This window comes from Elephantulus edwardii, unplaced genomic scaffold (genome assembly GCF_000299155.1).
Source record: "Elephantulus edwardii isolate Elephantulus edwardi_28Jun2011 unplaced genomic scaffold, EleEdw1.0 scaffold00111, whole genome shotgun sequence".
In the NCBI taxonomy this organism is placed as follows: Eukaryota; Metazoa; Chordata; class Mammalia; order Macroscelidea; family Macroscelididae; genus Elephantulus; species Elephantulus edwardii.
The window spans coordinates 10,190,106-10,210,386 of NW_006399861.1; the positions used below are offsets into that span (position 1 = coordinate 10,190,106).

A 20,281-nucleotide genomic window follows, 5' to 3' on the forward strand; every position below is an offset into this window, starting at 1 on the left:
ACTATGCAAAGGCGTTTGACTGTGTGGATCATAACAAACTGTGGCTGACTCTGAGAAGAATGGGAATCCCAGAACACTTGATCGTGCTAATGAGAAACCTATATTTGGACCAGGAGACAGTTGTCAGAACAAAGCAAGGAAACTGTGTGTGGTTCAAAATTGGGAAGGGCATATGTCAGGTATATGTCCTGTCTCCCTACCTTTTCAACCTGTATGCAGAACAGATTATCCGGGAGGCTGGGCTCAATGAGGAGAAATGTGGAGTCAAGATTGGTGGACAATCTGCTAACAATCTGCCTTATGCAGATGACACAACCCTGCTTGCTGAAACTGAGGAGGACCTGAAGCACTTGCTGTAGAGGGTCAAGGACTACAGCCTCCAATATAGATTGAGGCTTAATGTCAAGAAGACAAAGATTCTCACCACTGGACCAATTGGCAGCATCAGGATGGATGGTGAAGAGATTGAGATTGTTAACAGCTTTAGTTTGCTTGGCTCCACAGTCAACTCTCTTGGCACCGGCAGCCAAGAAATGAAAAGACGTATTGCGATGGGGAAGTCTGCTGTTAGGGACCTTTCCAAAGTACTGAAGAGCAATGTTGTCTCTCTGGAGAGTAAGGTGCATCTGATATAGGCCATGGTCTTTGCTAGCACTTGTTATGCATAAGAGAGTTGGACGATGACTAAGGAGGATAGAAGGAGAATTGACGCCTTTGAGCTGTGGTGCTGGAGAAGAGTATTGAGGGTACCATGGACCGCTAAGAAAACAAATTCATCCTGGAGAGGGTTAAATTGGGCTGCTCCTTGAAGGCAAGAATTCTGAGGCTTCGTCTGGCATACTTTGGACATGTTGTAAGGAGGGACCGGTCCTTGGAGAGGGACATCATGCTTGGGAGAGTGGAGGGACAGTGCAGGAGAAGTAGGCCCTTTATGAGGTGGATTGATTCAGTTACTGGGGTAATTGGGATGGGTGTATCGGAGACAGTACAATTGGCACAGGACAGAGTAGAGTTAGGGCTGTTGCACATAGGGTTGCTATGAGTCACCCCAAAGCACAACATTCCTTTTTCTTAAATTAACTCTGTGCTTTGGTTTTGATTTTACCTAAGTTTTTCATGTTGTTGGTTTTCCTCATATCATCGTTAATCTTCTGTTTGCTCATTGAAGAGAATTTTTTTCCTTCCTTCTTCTGAATATTATGTTAGTGTTGTTAGATGCTATTAACTCATAATAACCCTCTGAACAACCGAGCCCTGTCCTATCCTGTGCCATCCTCATCCTCATCATCTCTGACACAGTTGAGCCCATTGCTGCAGTTACTGTGTCATCCCATTTCGTTAGAGGGTCCTCTCATTCAGTGACTTCACCTTTCCCAGCTGCTTGTTCCTTTCTAAGGAATAGCATCCAGGAAATTAAAAGATGTATTACAACAGGAAGGTCTGCTGTCAGTGACCTCTGCAGAATAATAAAGAGCAATGATGTCAGCCTAGAGAGTAAGGTGTCCCTGATACAGGCCATGGTCTTTGCAACCACTTCCTATGTGTCAGAGAGCTAGACAATGACTAGGGATGATAGAAGAAAATATTGATGCCTTTGGCCTGTGATGTTGGAGAAGAATATTGAATATACCATGGACTGTTAAAGAATGAACAGCTTCATCCTGGAGAGGTTGAAATCAGGCTGCTCCTTGGAGACAAGGATTCTGAAGCTTCGTCTTACTTACTTTGGACATATTGCAAGAAGGGATCAGTCCTCGGAGGGGGACGTCATGCATGATAGCTCAGGAGAGGAAGACCCTTGATGAGATGGATTGATTCATTGAGTAAGGTAATGGGGGTGGGTATTTTAGAGACAGTAAGATTGGCACAGTATAGAGCAGGGTTTATGGCTGTTGTACATAGAATCCCTATGAATCGCAGGCAACTAGATGGAACATAACAACAATAGCATGCTCACAGTATATGAGATGAAGCTCTGCCATCCTTGCCCCTTAGAAGCACCCTGGCTGCACTTTCTCTACAACAGACCTGCTTGTTCTTTTGGCAGTTCATAGATATTCATTACTTTTCTCCAGCATCACAGCTCTGAGGCATCAATTTTCCCTCTGTCATCTTTATTCATTGCCAACTCTCAGATGAATAGCAGGTAACTGGAAAAACTATGGCTTGAATAAGGCATGCCGTAGTCCTTGAACTGACATCCTTGTTCACCAGGACTTTGGAGAAGTCCATGAGAGCAGACTTTCCAGTGTTAATAATTATTGGTAGTGAGTAATGCTTCTACGAACATTGGTGTACAAATCTCTGTTTATGCCTCACTTCTCATTTTCTCAGGGTATATTCCAAGTAGTGGAATAGCTGGGTCATATGGAATTTCTATGTTTAGCTTTTTGAGGAAGTACCAAATTGCCTTCCAAAATGATTGTACCATTTTACAATCCCACCAACATCCTCTCCAACATTTATTACTTGCTGCCTTGTTAACACATTGCCGCAAATGACGGCCAAAAAAAATGTGTTTCTAAAGTATGGTCTCAATTTAAAAGTGTGTGGCAACGTGTTAAACTTTGCCAAATTAAACAAGTTAAACAGGCCAAATGTCCAACCACAAATAAATGGATTGAGAAATTATTCACACAGTGGAATACTATGCAGCACACAGGAGCAGTGACTTTGTAAATTATTACCTAACTTTGGAGGGACTGGAGAGCATTATATGTTGAGTGAACTAAGTCAGTCCCACAAGGATAAATATTGCATAAAACCATTATTTTAGAATGAATATGGGGATCCAGGAGGGGTGGGAGAGTTTGGAAGCAGAGGGATGAGGATGTGCAGGAGGCCGGGAGATTAATCATAGGGTTATACAGTTTGTTGGGTAGGGGTGAGGGAAATGGAAAGAATTTGTTTTTGAAAAGAATGTGTTTGAATTTTGTAAATAAACTAGTAGAAAATGTTTTAAAAATGATATTTACAATGAATAAATAATTGTAAATACAAAATAATAATTATTGCTAGCTAGATGTTTTTCTCCATTATGTGTCTGTGAAATTTGTTCCTCCCATTACAGTGGGAGCTGAGTGGACTGACTAGCTCAGCTGTACCCAAATGGTTGAGAGGACAGGCCTTTTGAACGGTCATGAACTCTGGGCTCTTCCAACACTCTTGCTAGTTTCTTTGGAGAAGTGCCCTGACTTAAAATAAACAGTAGGTTGCCTGTCCCTGGAAGAGCTATGCCTGTCTCCCACTAGCATAGCTCTACCCATCACCTGGCCTTCAGCTCATCTTTTTAGCCCCTCTTTTTGCTCAAGTTCTTTAAATTTGTTGACTGCAAGCTTGAATCCCAAATTAGCTGCAGAATCCCTGTTTCAGACCTGTTATTCAGTGATGTCCCCTCTTTGTTACCTGTCACCACATTCCTCTTCAACTTCTTCTGTGGATTTGGTGGGGTCTCTTACACCTGACCTCCACTTGATTTCTCGTCATTGTTTGGGGTTTGATACATTCTGTGCTTTGTTTCCATGGAAGGTAACTATTTAGTTACAGCTTTATATATCTGGAATGAAATCTTTTGTCTTGTGTTCTTTATTAGCTGATTTTGTTTATGTCCCTTAGTGGAGCCAAGCAAGCTGAAGCTGTTAGCAATCTCAGTCTCTTCACTGTGTATCATGATGCTTTCAATTGTCCGCCTACCTAGTACTTTCCTAATTGTTTTCCTTCCCTTTGTCTTACAAAAAAGGATTTAGTTTTTCACATAGAAAATCCTAAATGTAGCTACTTGAACATAAGATTCTTCCTTCTCCTCCTTTTTATGAATGGTTAGACTAGTTCAACTACAATATCAGATTTCATTAGAAAACATTTAACTCCATTTTTAATTATTGAAACTTTGTGGCGTTGTTTTTGATCATTTCATAAATGTGTAATGAAGACTTAGAATGTGCTAGCTTGTTTTGAGTCACACATGTATTGGTAGAAAGACTTCTTCCAAAAAGTCTGTTTATGACTTACGCAAATAATAACTTAAAAAATTTATTATGATAGTGAAAGTTTATAAATCATACTGAATTTTTATTCACTCATAACATTAATTGCTTTTAAAGTAGTAATCTGATTACAGGGCATGTTTATATACTTTGGGTATATTATATTACCTTTAACTTGGTTCAACTTTCCTATTTGTTAAGTTTTACCCTCCTCTCCCACCCCCTTTCCTTCCCTGGTAACCATTCAAGAATGAATCTATCTATGTGTAAGCCTTTCCTTAATTTTTTTTAAGTAAGATTTTATACTAGTTTACTTACAAAGTTTGAATACAGTGTTTTTCACATCAGATCTTTCCCATTTCCTTTACCCAACCCTTCCCTCTACCCATCAAATTGTGTGAACCTATGTTTACCTCCCCTGCCATCCTCACCTCTTTGTTCCTACTCTTCCCCACTTGGATCCTCATACATGTTTTACTAGTTATCTATTTCTACAATAATAGCCTTATACAGTATTTGTCCTTATAGGACTGAGTTAGTTCATGTTCTCTAGTGCCTCCCATGTTAGGTAGCAACTTTCAAAATTATTGTTCCTGCCTGTATGCTGTGTGGTATTCCATCATGTGAATGTACTGTAATTTCTCAATCCATTCCATTGTAGTTGGACATGGGCTTTTTCCATGTTCTTGCAATGATGAATAATGCTGCTGTGAACATTGGTATACAAATCTCATTTTGTGCCTCAGTTCTAATTGAGAAAATATACTGAGAAAGTATATTCCAAGCAGTGGAATATGGAATTTCTATGTTCAGCTTTTTTATTTTCCTTAATAATGGTCTTAATACAGTCATTGTCTTTTTTGTGACTTCTTATGTCACTTGACATAATTTCCTCTAGATTCAGTCATGTTATTTAGTGTTAAATTAATTTTTTTATCCTTTGTTAGAGTCTCATGGTATTTCATTGTGTTAATGTATCATAGCTTCTTTAACACTTAGGTTGTCTATGTACAGTAGCTCTGAAGCCTGCCCTGTCCTGAGCCATTCTCACTGACTCCAACACACCTATCCCATGCCCTAGTTACAGTATCAATCCATCTCATCCAGGGTCTTCCTTTCCTGCACTGTCTCTCCACCCTGCTGAGCATGATGCCTTTCTCTAAGGTTTGGTCCCTCCTGGCCACATGCCCAAAGAATGTGAGACAGAGCTTCAAAATCCTAGCTTCTACGGAGAAACTTCATTTCACTATCTCCATGACAGATCAGTTTGTTTTCTTGGTGGTCCATGATATTTTCAATACTCTTCTGCCCCACCATGATTCAAAGGCATCCACTGTTCCTCTATCATCCCTAAGTTATTGTCCAGCTTTCTGATGCAGAGCAAGTAATATGGACTCGAACATCTATAAATAATGTTGTGGTAAATTTTTAACTCACTGCCTTCAAAATGGTTTGCACTCTTTCTTACTGTCCCATTGAACTTGGCTATTATTACTGTTTGAAGATTAGTATTCTTGATGGTTTCATTTTACTTGAATTCACAATCAGCACCTCTGTTAATGTCAGCCAAGAAATCAGAAGACATGTTGCACTGGGAAAATGTGTTGTTAAGAGTTTCTCCAAAGTTCCATAGATCAAGGCATTAGTTTAAAGACTAAGGTGCAGCAGATCCAGTCTATGGTATTTTTACTTCTTATGCATATGAAAGTTGAACAGTGAATAAGGAAGATTGAAGAAGAATCAATGCCTTTGAGTTGTGGAGTTGGAGAAGAGTATAGAATATCTTGTTGTTGTATATTGTATAGTTGGAGCCAACCCGTAGCTGACCCTCCTGTGTGTTTGCAGAGACAATTAATCACACTGGAACAGATTGCCCATCCTTCTGACCTGTAAAAAGAAATATATTTATTTTGGAAAAAGTGCAACCACAATGCTTCTCAGAGGCAAGGATAACGAAACTTCAGCTCATAGTCTTTGGCAATGTTATCAGGAGAAGCTGGTTCTTGGAAAAAGACATCATTCTGGGAAAGTTTGAGAATCAGTGAAAGAGAGGAAGACCCTTGACAAGGGCTATTTGACAGTGACAGCAGCAGTGGACATGAGCATGGCAGAGATTGTGAGGATGGCACAGAGAAGACAGGGTTTTCTTCTGTTGTTCATAGGGTAACTAAGACTCGTAATTGACTCCAAGGCATCCCACAACATCGTTGTTGGGAGTAAGCTGATATCTTTCTCATAACATTGCTGATATCAGATGGATCTTAGCTGGAGAACAGGACAGGGAATACCAAAAAGATGTTTATTAATGGTTTGTTGATTATGCAAAGACATTTGACTGTATGGATAACATTGAAAAGAATGAGAATCTCAGGACTCTTAGTTGTGCTCATGAGAAACCTGTACCTAATGGAAGAAGCAGTTGTTGGAACAGAACAAGGGAACACTGCATAATGTAAAATCCATATGCATCAGAGCTGTATCCTTTATCAATACCCATATAGTCTGTGGCTGAGCAAATCATTAGAATAGCTGGGCTCTTGGAGGAAGAATATGGCATCAAGGTTGAGGAAGACACGTCAACCACCTTGCTGTAAAAGAAGCAAGGGCTTCTTTTTTCTAAACTGTAAATTCAAGTACCTTGGACACCATTATTCCCTTCCCTGTTTTCCAGAGCACTGGTTATCACCCTCCCAGGTGAACTGACTTTGTCCTATTATGGTGTAGGTGTCAGTGGACCTCAACAGTGACTCCATCCGAGTGGTGGTACTGGAGGAAAGTGGGGTACGTGTTCTCATGGAAGGAAAACTCACCCACAGAATCAACACTGAGAGTTCATTTTGGAGCCTTGAGCCAGGAAAATGTATTTTGGTAAGTATATATCCTTTTTTTATATGTGTATGGGGAGCTTCCAGATCAATAGACCAGTAATTAATTCTAGCAGTTGAGCACAGATACATTTTATCCGTTTGCCTACTGCACACATTATAAGATTGATGGAGAAAAGATTGAAACTGTTAATAACTTAATCTCACCAGGATGTACAATAAATACACTTGGCACCAGCAGTCAGGACAATGTATTGCATTGGAAAGTGTGCAATAAGGGACTTCTCCAAATTTCTGAGGAACAGTGATGTTAATTTGAGGACTAAGGAGTGCCTGATTCAAATCATAGTCTTTTTGGTCACTTGCAGCTGGAGAGTGATTCAGGATGACAGGGGAAAAAATTGATGTCTTTAAGATGACTTGGAGAAAGCAAAGCCAGATTGCTTCTTGGAAGCAAGGACGCCGAAGTTTCATCTCACATACTTTGGGCATGTTGTTAGGAAAGGCTCCTTCCTTGGAGAGAGATGTCACAAGTTTCACAGAGTCCGATCATATCAACTTGGTTCCAGAGTGTAGCCAGATGGCATTATCACTCAAAGCTGAGGGAGTGGGGCTGCCATGCTCAGAGAAAGAGAATGAATGCTGCCAGGCAGAGGTAGGGTCTCAGTTTAGTTGGATTAGAAGAATGGGACTGCTCTTAGCTGAGTAAGCAGAGTTACTCCCACAATAGGCCTGAAATCTCAGCATCAGAATCAAATCCCAGGATTTGGGGCCCTTCTCCCAAAATCTAGAGAGCACGGTCAGCATCCAGAGTCTGGAGGGCTGGACCACAGCGTAGATGGTCTCAGAGAACAGGACTTTTTTCAAGCCATGAAAACTACTGCATATTAATCTGCTGGGTATTTGACCAGCTTGGTGCTCATTATGCCAGCCTTCCGTTCAATTTCTTCTATGTGTAAGAAAATGGCTGCTTTCTTGTTTGTTGTACTACTGCACTTTGGAAGCAGAAAACTTGTATTCTGGATTCACAGAAGTGAAATTTTGCTACAGAGTAGAATTTAGATAGGGCTTGATTTTAGACTGGGATGATGCAGTGGCATGAAAGGGTTTTACATATGGCAAAGTCCTGAATCTTTGGGGGAATCAGATAGGACAGTGTTATGGAATTGAATTGTGTCCCCTCAAAATATGTACCAAGTTAGCTGGACCATCATCCTCAGTGTTTTGGATGTTATTATTATGTGTCGTCAAGTCGCCTGCCACCCATAGTGACCCTATGTACAGCAGCTCTGAACCCTTCCCTGTCCTGAGCCGTTCTCATGATTCCAGCAAAATAACCCCCATTGCCCTAGTTAGTGTATCAATCCACCTCATCCAGGGTCTTCCTCTCCTGTGCAGTCCCTCCTCCATTCCAAGCATGATGTCCTTCTCCAAGGACCAGCCTCTCCTGGCCATATGCCCAAAGTCTATGAGATGGAGCTTCAAAATCCTAGCCTCCAAGGAGAAACTTGGTTTCACCCTCTCCAAGACAGACCTATTTGTTTTCTTGGCAGTCCATGGTATCAAGACTCTTGTCCAGCATCACAGCTCAAAGCCATCTAATTCTTCTTCTGTCATCCTTAGTCATTGTCCAGCTCTCTGAAATATAACAAGTAATTGCAAAGACTGTGGCCTGCATTAGGCACACCTTAGTTGCTAGACTGACAGCGTTGCTTTTCAGCACTCTGGAGAGGCCCCTGACAGATTTTTCCCAATGCAATTTGTCTTTTGATTTGATTTCCTGACTGCTGGTTAAGAGTGTTGATTGTGGAGCCCCTCTACTTCCCCTTTGGACTTTTTATACACGTCTTACTTATCCTTCTGTTTTTACAATAATGGTCTTATGAAGTGTTTGTCCTTATGAAAATCAGTTAGTTCCGTCAGCATAATCTCTCCCATGTTAAAGTATTTTTTTAATCATTATTCCTGAGTGCTGCATAGTTTCCATCTTGTGATCGTGCCACAATTTCTCAATCCATTTGTTTGTTTTTTTGATGGACATTCAGGCTATTTTCATGTTCTTGTGATTGTAAATAATGCTGCTATGAACAAAAGAGGAGGAAATTGAGAATTTCTGCTAACTTGCTGACTATTGTTACAAACAGAGCAAGGAAACACTACTTGGGTTTAAAATCAGGAAAAGATGTACATCAGGGTTATATCCTTTCTGTAGACTTACCCAGTTTGCATGCTTAGCAAATTATTCAAGAACTTGGACTTTATGAAGAGGAATATAACATTGGGATCAGAGGAAGACTTAACAAACTGTGTTATGCAGATAATACAATCTTGCTTGCTGAAATTGAGGAGAACTTGAAATGCTTGCTACATTTATTGAAGGACTTCAGTATTTAATACAAATTGCATCTCTGTTCAAGAAAACAAAAATCCTTAACACTGGACTGATAAGCAACATCATAACTGCTTAAGAAGGGATTGAAATTGTTAATGATTTCATCTATAAGCAACACCCTTGTATCAGTAATCAGGAGATGAGGAGACATACTGCATTTGACATGTCCGCTGCCAGAATCTTTCCAAAATACTGAAGAGCAGTGATGCTAGTTTGAACATTAAGGTGAGCCTGATTCAGGCCATGGTCTTTTTCATCCCTTGCTATACATGTGAGAACTGATTGTTTAATAAGGATGAAAGAAGAATAATTGGTGACTTTTAATTATAATGTTGAAGAAGAGTACTGACTTTCCCATGACTGCCTGCCATATGTTTTGGAAAAAGTACATCCAGCATAGTAATTGGAAGCGAAGACTGTGAAGCTACTTCTGACATATTTTGGGATTGTTACTAAAAGAGGCTATTCCTTGGAAAGGTAGAGGGTAAGTGAAAGACAGGAAGCTCTCTATGAGATGGAGTGATACAGTCACTTGAATGAGGGCTCAAGTATGTAAAAATTGGTGAGGATGGCACAGGATAGGACAAGATTCTGATTGGTTCATAGGATCACCATGAGTTGTACTCAGTTTGATGGCTTCTAACAGCAACAACATTCCTTGGAAAAAAGACATCATGCTTAGAAAGATGAAAGGTCATAGCAAGAGAGGGAGATTGACTGACACGATGACTGCAACACTGGGCTCAAGTGTTTCTGAGGTGATAAGGATGGCACAGGATAGGACAGCCTTCTGATCAGTTGTTCATAGGATCTCTGTGAGTCGTACTCCAGTTGAGGGTACCTAAGAAGAAGAACAGCAACTATTCATTTTTTTTATTATTATTATTCATGTCAATGAACATTTATAGAGATTTTGGATTTCCATTCATTCATTGTTGCACTTTTCTCCCCACCCCCAGTTCGCTCTTCTCTTTCAGAAGTAAAAGAAAAATTCCTTCATTGGTATACATTCTGCAGCAAGTGCTTCAAGTCCTCTTCTCTTTCTGTTAACACGTTGTCGCAAGTGACTGTAATACATGGGGGCACAGGGGTGGGGGTGGGGGTAGAATGTGTTTCTAAGCATGGTTGTCAATTTAAAAGTGTGCGGCAATGTGTTAAGCAAGATTGCGTCAATTGCGTAATACAAGTTTCCTGATGTCACATTGTTCTTCATGTAGTCCAGCTTGTGGAATGATTTACTTAGTATACATACTGAATAAGTATGGTAAAAAGATATAGCTATATCTCATGTCTTTCCCGATTTTAAACCATACAGTGTTCCCTTGATATGTTTGCATCTTGATATGCTGCTTCTTGGTCTAGATAATAGGTTTCATATGAACATAATTAAATATTCAGTGATTCTCATTCTTCCCATTGTTAGCCCTATAATTTGTTATGCTCCACGCTCTCAGATGCCTTTGAAGATGAATTCTTTACTAGTTAACTTAAACGAAATGTTTCAGAAGGAGTATAGAATGTTGTTGTTGTTGTTATTATGTGCCATCGAGTCGTTTGCGACTCATAGTGACCCTATGTACAAGAGCTCTAAACGCTGTTCTATCTTGTGCCAATCTAGCCATCTCAAACGCACTTATTCCCACCACTCCAGTCACAGAATGGATCCATCTCATTGAAGGTCCTCCTCTCTTTCGCCGCCCCTTCACTCTGCCAAACGTGATGTCTCTCTCCAAGGACCAATCCCTCCTTGCAACATGCCCAAAGTATGTCAGACGAAGCTTCAGAATCCTTGACTCCAAGGAACATTCTGGCTTCACCTTTTCTAGGACAAACCTGTTTATTCTCCTGGCAGTCCAAGGTATATTCAACACTCTTCTCCAACACCACAGCTCAAAGGAATCAATTCTCTTTCTGTCAACCCTATTCACTGTCCAACTCTCTGATGCATAGCACGTAATTGCGAAGACTATAGCCAGGATCAGGTGCACCTTAGTCTCCAGCCTGACATCGTTGCTCTTGAGCACTCTTGAGAGGTCCTTCACAGCTGACTTTCCCAATGCAATTAGTCTCTTGATTTCCTGGCTGCTGTTACCAAGAATGTTGATTGTGGAGCCAACCAAACTAAAACTGTTAACTATCTCAGTCTCTTCACCATCCATACTGATGCTGCCAATTGGCCCAATGGTGAGAATATTTGTTTTCTTGATGTTGAGCTTCAATCCATATAGGAGGCTGCAGTCCTTGACCTTCTGCAGCAAGTGCTTCAGGTCCTCCTCAGTTTCAGCAAGCAGGGTTGTGTCATCTGCATAACACAGTTTGTTGATGACTCTTCCACCAATGCTGATGCCACATTCCTCTTGTACAACCCAGCGTCTCAACGATCTGTTCTGCATACAGATTGAAAAGGTATGGAGACAGAATACATCCCTGATGAACCCCCTTCTTGATTTTGAACCGTGTAGTGTCTCCTTGCTCTGTTCTGTCAACTGCCTAAGTATAAGAATACTTAATATAATTTAAGAAGACTTCAAGAGATATTTTTTATTTCCAATTTAAAGATTATTTTAGAGAAGCAGTTTCAGGGATTTCTCCCATCCTGTGTGGCTCCAGAAAAAGGGGATTTCACAAGATCTCAAAATTTTGTTCTGTAGGTCCTGTCTTTTGATAACAGTTTTTCTCTGGAATCTGTGATCAAAATATTAAAAATTAGTAGTCAGGCATGATGTAGTCATTTTTTCCCTCATGATAAAGAAGGCAATTTTTCATGGGGGCAATTAGCCACAAATTCTATTACCTCCTCTTTCTGCTTCTCCTCCTTCTCTGTTTTTCCAGGATAGAAACTTGTATCTTGAGTCAATTCTTGTAACCTAAGAGCCCAGATGCTATATAATGAATTATGAGGTAAAATAAGCACAAAGCACATTATTAGACCAATTGAATGGCATGTCCCATGAAACTAAGAAACCAGATCCCATGAGGTGGTCTGCTTCATGGCAGTCTCAACACCTAACTATTCTTGTTGTTGATGTAAATGTATATATAGTACACCTTTTTCTAATTAATCTTTTTACATGTGTCCAACTTAATGACAACAGTTAAATTAATTAACAGTGCAACATTAACCCTAATAAGTGGAATTTACTTGGGAGGGTGGAAGAACAGTGCAAAAAGAGGAAGACCTCAATGAGATGGATTGACTCAGTGATTGGGGTAATGGAAGTAGGTGTGTCAGAGACAATAAGGTTGGCTCAGAATAGAGCAGTATTCAGAGCTGTTGTACATAGGGTCGCTATGAGTTGCAGGCAACTTGACGGCATATAACAAAAGCAAACATACATTTGCCTTATTTTGGTTACACACATGTGATCCTTTTTGTTTGACTTATTTCCCTTAACATAATATCTTTAAGGTCCATCCATGTATCATGTGCCATGACTTTATTTCTTTAATTGGCTGAACAGAATTTCTTTGTAAGTATGCCTCAGATTTTGTTAATTTATTTATTGATAGACATTCAACTTGTTTTCACCTTTTGTCTGTCATGAATAGTGTTCCAGTGAACATTGGTGTACAAAACTCTGAGTTTCTGCTTTCAAGTTTTTGGGGTCTGTATATAGCAATGGAATGTTTGGGTCATGGTAATTCTGCAGTATTTTGTGGAACTGCTTTAATTTTCTCTAACAGCTGTACCATTTTGTTGTTGTTATGTGCTCTTGAGTCACCTGTGACTCATAGTGACCCTGTGTACAACAGTTCTGAACCCTGCCTTATCCTAGTCAGTGTCACTGATTCTGACACATCAATCTCATTGCCTTAGTTATCATGCCAGTCCAGCTTCTTAGGACTTTAGAGCCCTTTCCTTCCTCTTCCAGAATGGTTAATGAAAGAACCCAGTCATAGGAAGCAGCAGCTATGCTTTTTCTCTCTGTCAAGGATAAAGCTACCCTATCCCCGTTCCCAGAAATAATTATCTCAAACCCCAGTCCACTTCCCTATCATGTAAGAAACATCTGTGAGCATCCCTTTCCCCAAGTTCCTTGTAAGAGAATATAAAACCCCTCTCTAACTTTTAGTGGGGGCTGGTCTACTGCTTGAGAGCCAGCCCCAGTTTCTCCTCCATAAACTTGCCTTTCTTGGCCTGAACTTGGTTCTGCCCTTCCTCGTCAAGCTTACACATCTCATCTGGGATATTCCTCTCCTGTGCTGTTCCTCCACCCTTCCAAGCATGTTGTCATTTTCCACGGACTAGTCTCTCTTGGCCATATGCCCAAAGTATGTGAGACAGAGCTTCAAAGTCCTAGCCTCCGAGAAGAAACTTGATTTCACCCTCTCAGTGACAGACTGTTTTGTTCTCCTGGTAGTCCATGGTATGTTCAGTACTTTTCTCCCACACCACTACTCAAAGGCATCAGTTCTTAAATGTGGACATGGCTAATAGCCTTAAAGTTCTTTCAAAGTAACCATTAATTAATAGACACTCTTTCAGTGCTTGATAGTTCTTTGCAGAATGATCTCACAGTTGGTAACAACATATCTCTGAGAAGTGATAAGCCAGACCAGCTGCCCAGCAGTTAGATAGGAAAGGTAGTTGACATGTTCCTGAGGCAAAGTCAGTGACAACTGCCCTCATGCTCATTTCTTCTCATGAAGCTTTTGAAAGAAAAGCCTGAAGTGTAAATCTTTTACCTTAGAGGTTGCTCTCATGCCAGTGCCTCCATGCTTGCAGACACTCGGAAGTCCTCTGCTGCCACGTCCCCTCTGTTTCCCTTCTTAGGCTGAGGTAGTTTTGGCTTCTGCCAGGATACTTTATGCTCCTTGTTGATTTTGTGTTCTTGCTCTACTCCACCCCTATGCCCTGGTTGCCTTTAAGCTTTGTTGTAGTTTCTTTTGCTTTTCCCTAACACCTGCTGCTCCAGGAAGAGGCACAACTTTTTGCAAATTGTCTAACTTTTCATGTCATAGAAAGCGCTTTGACCTTGGTCATAATTACCTCCAAGTACTTATTTATTGATTGTTTATCATTAAGTGCCACACCCTATGCTGGGCACTGGGGTAATTCTCAGGGATCTTGTTCTGCAGGCACTGTGGGAGGCTGAGGAAAACAAAACCAGACCCACTCCCAGTCACCTCCGGCTCATAGCCCCCTCAGTGGGGTTGTGGGGCTAGTTTCTGAGACTGCTAGGCTTCAGAAGAAACTGGGTTTTTTTCCAGAGGCTCTTGAGGAATTCTGACTGCCACGCTTTAGGTCAGCAGCCCAGCATTTTAATGTTCTAATGCTCTCTGTCACCAGGACTTGGGCTGAGAGAAGATCTCCCGAAGGATATTGTTAGGTACTGTTGAGCCAACACTGGCTTAGCGCTGACCCATCAGTGGATTCTCAAAGGCTGTATTGCCTGCGAAGACACTGCTCATCTTTCTCCCTGGGATAGCTGGTGATCTCTAATCCCCTGCCTTTGTGGTGCACATTTCTACCATGTGGCCACCAGTCCCTGTTTCAAACTGCCTTGCCAAATTTCCAACTCTCATCTCCAGAACTGTGAAAGAATAATTTTCAATTATTTTAAGCTACCGTATTTTTTACAGTAATCAAAGGAAAGTAATCCAAAAGTTAAGATTACAGGTTTTGCAGATAGGATTATGTGGTAAGAGGAGTGGTCTTCATATGTGTTTATTTCACTGTTATTCCTGGGTCTACTGCCAACAAATGGGTCTTGTTTAAACTTATAACCAAATATAAGCTTGCTGCTTGCTTACCACCTCTTTCCATAATAGTCCCCTTCTTTCTGTCCCTGTGCCACGATTCCAGGTCAGATGTACCATAGCAGGCATTTGAAGTAGGCAGGGGTGGCAGCTAAAACTGTGTGACAGTTCTTGCCTTCCTCCCTCCTTTCCTCCCACACTTGAGAATGTTAAATGATGCTTCTTGACTCTCAGGCAAGTTCCTTTCTTGGTTACAGAGATATACAATCAACCGTGGCAATGACAATGACTGCTCTTCCCCTCTGCCTCATTCAGTCACATCTACCAAGCAGTTAGCTTGCTCATCATCCCCATTTCTTCCTGTAGTCAGAATGTTAACTGGTTCTCCCCCTCACTGCTGTGGGTGGCTGCAGTCACATCACAAGCCCAGCCTCTGCTCCTCTGTCAAAGGAGGGGGCAGAAGGGTGGCAGGTATGTTGGGAGGCATTCCAGGTTGGCCATATGGCTGATGTTTCAGATGGTTGCAGTAACTGTAGGTGACAGTACTGTCTTATGTATGAATTTTCATGTATTGACATGATCCAATCACCAGTCATTTAAAAGAAATGAGATAGGTGTGGAGTATTCTTTTATGAATTACATCTGTATTTCTGAGCCTTTGAAAATCATTGTAGTAATTAGGTTAGTGCTGATTTTTTAACTGTGATTGTTTCTTAACAAATTGCAAAACTCTATTAACATCCTTAAGTTGTAGTTCTCAAAAGTAGATTAACTGGGTAGAAAGAAAATTCTTCACTCATTTTGCCATGAGTTTTCCTCAGAAAGGTGGAACTTTCTTAGAGATTGTTCAACGATAAAGTGTATGTGTCCTGGTATGTGCTACCAATTAAAAGTTGGTTTTTAATATAAACTTTTTTTTTTACTATGGCAAAATATATATTGTAAAATTTAACATTTTAACTATTCTTAAATGTATAGTTCACTAACATCAATTGCATTCATCATGCTGTTTAAACATTACCACTGTGGTTTTTGCCCCAAATTTTTTCTTTATACCAAAATGAAACTGTGTCCCAGCATAGGACTTTTTAACTTAAAGCAACAAAAATTAATAATCTTATAGTAATGAAGGCCAGAACCCAATATGGAACTTCTAAATTTTATTTATTTTTATTTGTATTTTTTTTTAAATTTTATTATTTTTTCTGTGTACCATCAAATTGACTCAGACTGGTATAGGAGGAGAGTGCCCCTCCTTCTCCAGCAGAGCATATGATGGATTCGAACCACAAACCTCTGGGATTGCAGTGCAGCTTCTTGCCACTAGGCCACCAGAGCTCCCTTGGAACTTTTAAATTTTTTTTTTTAATTGGGAAAAACATATTGGGGGGGTACAAGGAGGTGAGGGTTGGGGGCAGAAGGGTGAGGATGGGCCAGGATGCAGTTGCAGAGCTGCACAGTTTGGTCGGTGGGGGGAGCAGGTGAAGGAAATGATGAGGGTCCAGTGGGGACCAGATGCTACAGAGGAATGACAAGCATTTTCCAATAGTAATTAAACCCACTGTCTTATTGATTTGGGAATTGGATGCCGACTCTCTGGCTTCTTCATGCTGAACAGGGGCGTAGATGTAAAGGGAGGAAGGGAGGACGCTTTATCACCTTACTGGTGGTCTTGGGTTACAGCTGCTTGCCTTCTTAGTCTGTTAGAAGATATTTTCCTGTCATTTTCTTTCCTCTGGACTGCAAAGTGTTTTCCCAGGTGGGTCCAGTGGGGATGGCTGGTTGAACCCAGAGGCTCCATCCTCCTTTGCTTCCTTAGCTGTCAGTTATATTTCCTTTTTGTCACTGGCACTGGGTTTAGGGTCAATTATGGAGTAAAACTCAGAGTTAAGGTTACCTATAGGAAAGGGAGCAAACCTAGAGAGAACAAACTTGTGAGTTACAAATAGAAGGGCTTTGAGGGTGTTACTTTCAGATTTACTTGGGTGGGGGGGCAGAAGGTGGCCTAGGTAACATTCTCTGGATACCCTAGGCACTAGGCATTCTTTTTTTTTTTTTTCTTCTCCTTCCCCACCCAGGGGTCAGATGGCACAATCTGGGGACTGAGGAGCTCACCCTGAGGGCCGCGACGGCTCGCCCCGAGCCGGGAGCCAAGCACAGCCCGCCCCGGGCAGAGGGCCGCGACGGCTCGTCCTGGGCAGGGGGCCGAGGGCAGCCCATCCCGAGCAGGGCAACACCCCCCAGGAGCTGGCTGGTGTACTCCCCCTCCAATTGCCCCTACCCCAGTCTGGTCCCGTCGCCTGACTGAGGACTCTGTGGTCAGGGATAGTGTTTCCAATTCCAGCACTGCTACTCCCCGCCCGTAAGTGGTCATACTATATTTTGAAGTAGGTGTCACTGCCCTCCCCCTTTATATATGATAAAAGGAACCTGAGAATTTTGAACAGACTCCCCCCAGGTCTAACCATCTTTTGGCAGAAGCATTCAACAGAAGAAAATATGTGTGCATTTAGGATGTCGGTCCTCTTGTGCATGCTGCCACTGTTAAGGTCATCAGACTCACAGTGACTTTCAGCCATCCATTGCATAGGTAATCGTCCTCTTTGGTCTGTCCAATGCATAGGCAATTGTCCTCTTTGGCCTTTCCAATGCATAGGTAATCATCTTTGGCCTGTCCAAGGAAACCCAAACCTGCAGATGGCGGGCATGCATCCCATCCGCCACCTCCTACGCAGGCGGCCAGCGGGGTGCATGCCCCCCCCCAGCGCGGGAGGCCTGCAGGAGGTGCGCGGCCCCCCCAATGCGGGCAGCCGTTGGGGGTGCGCCCCCCCACCCCTCCGCACAGGCACTCGGTGGGTGTGCGGCCCCTCTTGTGCGGGCGGCCAGAGGCACCCGCTTCCCCCACAGCCGCCATCCTGGCTCCAAGAATTCTCTTCAGAACAAGTCCACCGTGTGGCAGTGTGGTGGCTTCACTGTACCAGTTTTGAGGAGGGCCAGTGGCCAGCATCCATCCTGGGTGAGGGAATCCATTCCTTCAGGCTGTGGAAGCCTCATGGAGCTGCAGCAGCTGTTCGGCGAGCACGGGCTTGTGGGGGGGGGGCGGCGTGGGAGCCACGAGACTCACCCCTTTCTGCTTGGGAATCCTTGAATTCCTGTTGTTGAGCTTCAATCTTCACTGAGGGCCAGTGTTTAAGTGTTCAATTATCAATAAGCCGAAGTCTGTGGAAGGCCATAATGGCCCTGCTTTAAGTGGTTCGCTACTACCGCAGCTCACCACACTGTCTCTGCCTCTGCCGCTGTCTTGGATCTCCGGAACTTTTAAATTTTAATAAATTAATTCATTAATCATATATGTGGTAGTTGTGTTGTGGCGGTCTCTGGAGAAAGGTGACTCTGCCTCCAGGAGCCAGGGAAGCCACACTTGGCTTTGGGATGAAGGCAGCAGTGGCTTCAAGCCCAAAAGGAGAAGAGGAGGGAGGAGACGGCCATAATTGCCCAGGTTTGCCCCACCCAGGGTGGCCACCCAGGGTGGCCGTGATCCTTTGGCCAGAGAGCATGATGCTGTGTATGTGGGAGTTGAGTTGTAGTTGTGTTGTGGCCGTCTCTGGAGAAAGGCAGGGAAGCCACGCTTGGCCTTGGGTTGAAGGCAACAGCGGTTTCAAGCCCAAAAGGGCTCTTGGGCCCTTTGTTTTTGTTCAGACATTCCTCTAGGTCGTATAGCCCTGGTGTACAAGTTGCCGTCCTGCTGTCACTTGTGGTTGCTGTGAGGCTGAACACTGTGACACGGATGTGTCAAATGCGTTAATGGTTGGCTACCCAATGTGGACCGAGAGTGGGGTCGAGCTCCCCGATTAAACAAGCGTGGAAGGAGGAGTGGCATCCACTTCCGTAATAGCTTGCCTCCGGAAACCCTATGAACCTGGAGAGAGGATGAAAGGCACCCAGGCATCGAGGACTCTCCTTCATAGGGTCGCTATGAGTCACCTGCGACTCGACAGCACTTAACAACAACAACAACAATCATATATGCTGGAAAATCTGTTTAATAATATATTATTTTGAGAATTAGCAGCTCGACTCAATTTTGCTAGCAACTGTTACACTTCTCTGACAAGTAGGAAAGTGCTGGACAATGGAATGAACTATTCAAGACTTTGCTTAGTCAGGAGGTAAGGGAAGAAGAACTTATGGGTCAGGGGTAGTCCTCATAGATTTTATTTGAGAAGTTTTACAATGGAAAAGCATGTTGACTAGAGTCAAAGAATAAAATGTTGTTTACTGTTTCTTATTTGCTGACCTTTTCTGTTTACAAAACCACATCCATATCAGAAGGCAATGTCAGTAGGAGAATTAACGTTTTGCACATACACACAAACACATTTCAGTAAGACAGTATCATTTTGCCCTGATCACAGTTTTTTTTTACATTCTTTTAATCTAGGCAGCTCCTGTCTTGGTCAGCAACATCCAAAGTCTTATAGTCAGGAGCAAATTGAAATTAGACTTTCTCTTTAATCAGACCTGATCAAAGTGTAGGCCTTGCTTTTGTCCTTATTAGCCTTGATATTTGTCCTTACCACAAGGATGTTACATTTTTAACTACCTCACTGCCTTGTTGGTCATGAGAGCTTGGTGTTTTCGAGTTTGTTTCTCCTGGGAGTGCTCTTTCTGAAGATATTTGAGGTGCTTTCTGGTAGCCTTGTCCTAAGACCACACCTCTCTAGCACTTTGAATCCATCCATTTGCAGCACGAGGGAGAAAGATAGGTTGTCTCCTCCCATGAGATTTACAGCTTCTGAAAACCCCTTGAATGGAGTCATTTCCAAGGTGACAACAATGACTTTGACTTTGATTTTAGAGCCTTGATGTCTTGGGCTACCAGAAGGTGGATGACTGTGAGTCTTCCCTTTATTGGGCATGTGATTGTGCACTCTTTCAGCACTGGCTTCTTGGCCTTCAGTTTGGGGAAGGGCAGAAGCATATTTCTTCACCTGTGGTGTTGTCTTCATAAAAATTTTAGTTTGCTTTTGCTAATATTTTTACATACCTTGCCTGATTTGTTTTTCTATTGAGAGTACACATTTTTCTATGGAGTGATTAATTGTCTGTGTTTCCTCACTTGTGAAACATCTTCCCATTTTCCTGGCCACTTTTCCTTGCCTGTGAGCCAGCACTATGAATTGCTTCACAAACTATTATTTTTTAATCAATTCAGAGTAGAAATTACAGATTAAGTCACTTTTGCGTTTTGACAAGAACCTAAAGCCTAGGAAATAAGTATGTTGTTGTTGTTATTCTATACCATTGAGTCAAGACCAGCCAACTCATAGCTGATCCTCTGGTGGGTTTTTTGGTTGTTGTTGTTTTTAATTTTATTA

At 42.1% G+C, this 20,281-nt stretch overlaps 1 protein-coding gene across 1 annotated transcript in view; it reads left to right on the top strand.

The window, feature by feature from the left end:
- The window catches only part of NUDCD3 (NudC domain containing 3), a 316,694-nt gene that overhangs the window by 242,886 nt on the left and 53,527 nt on the right, over nt 1-20,281 (top strand). Inside the window, exon 4 of the mRNA XM_006892146.1 lies at nt 6,711-6,854. Coding sequence (XP_006892208.1) covers nt 6,711-6,854 — 144 coding nt within the window. The remainder of the gene's footprint in view (nt 1-6,710; nt 6,855-20,281) is intronic.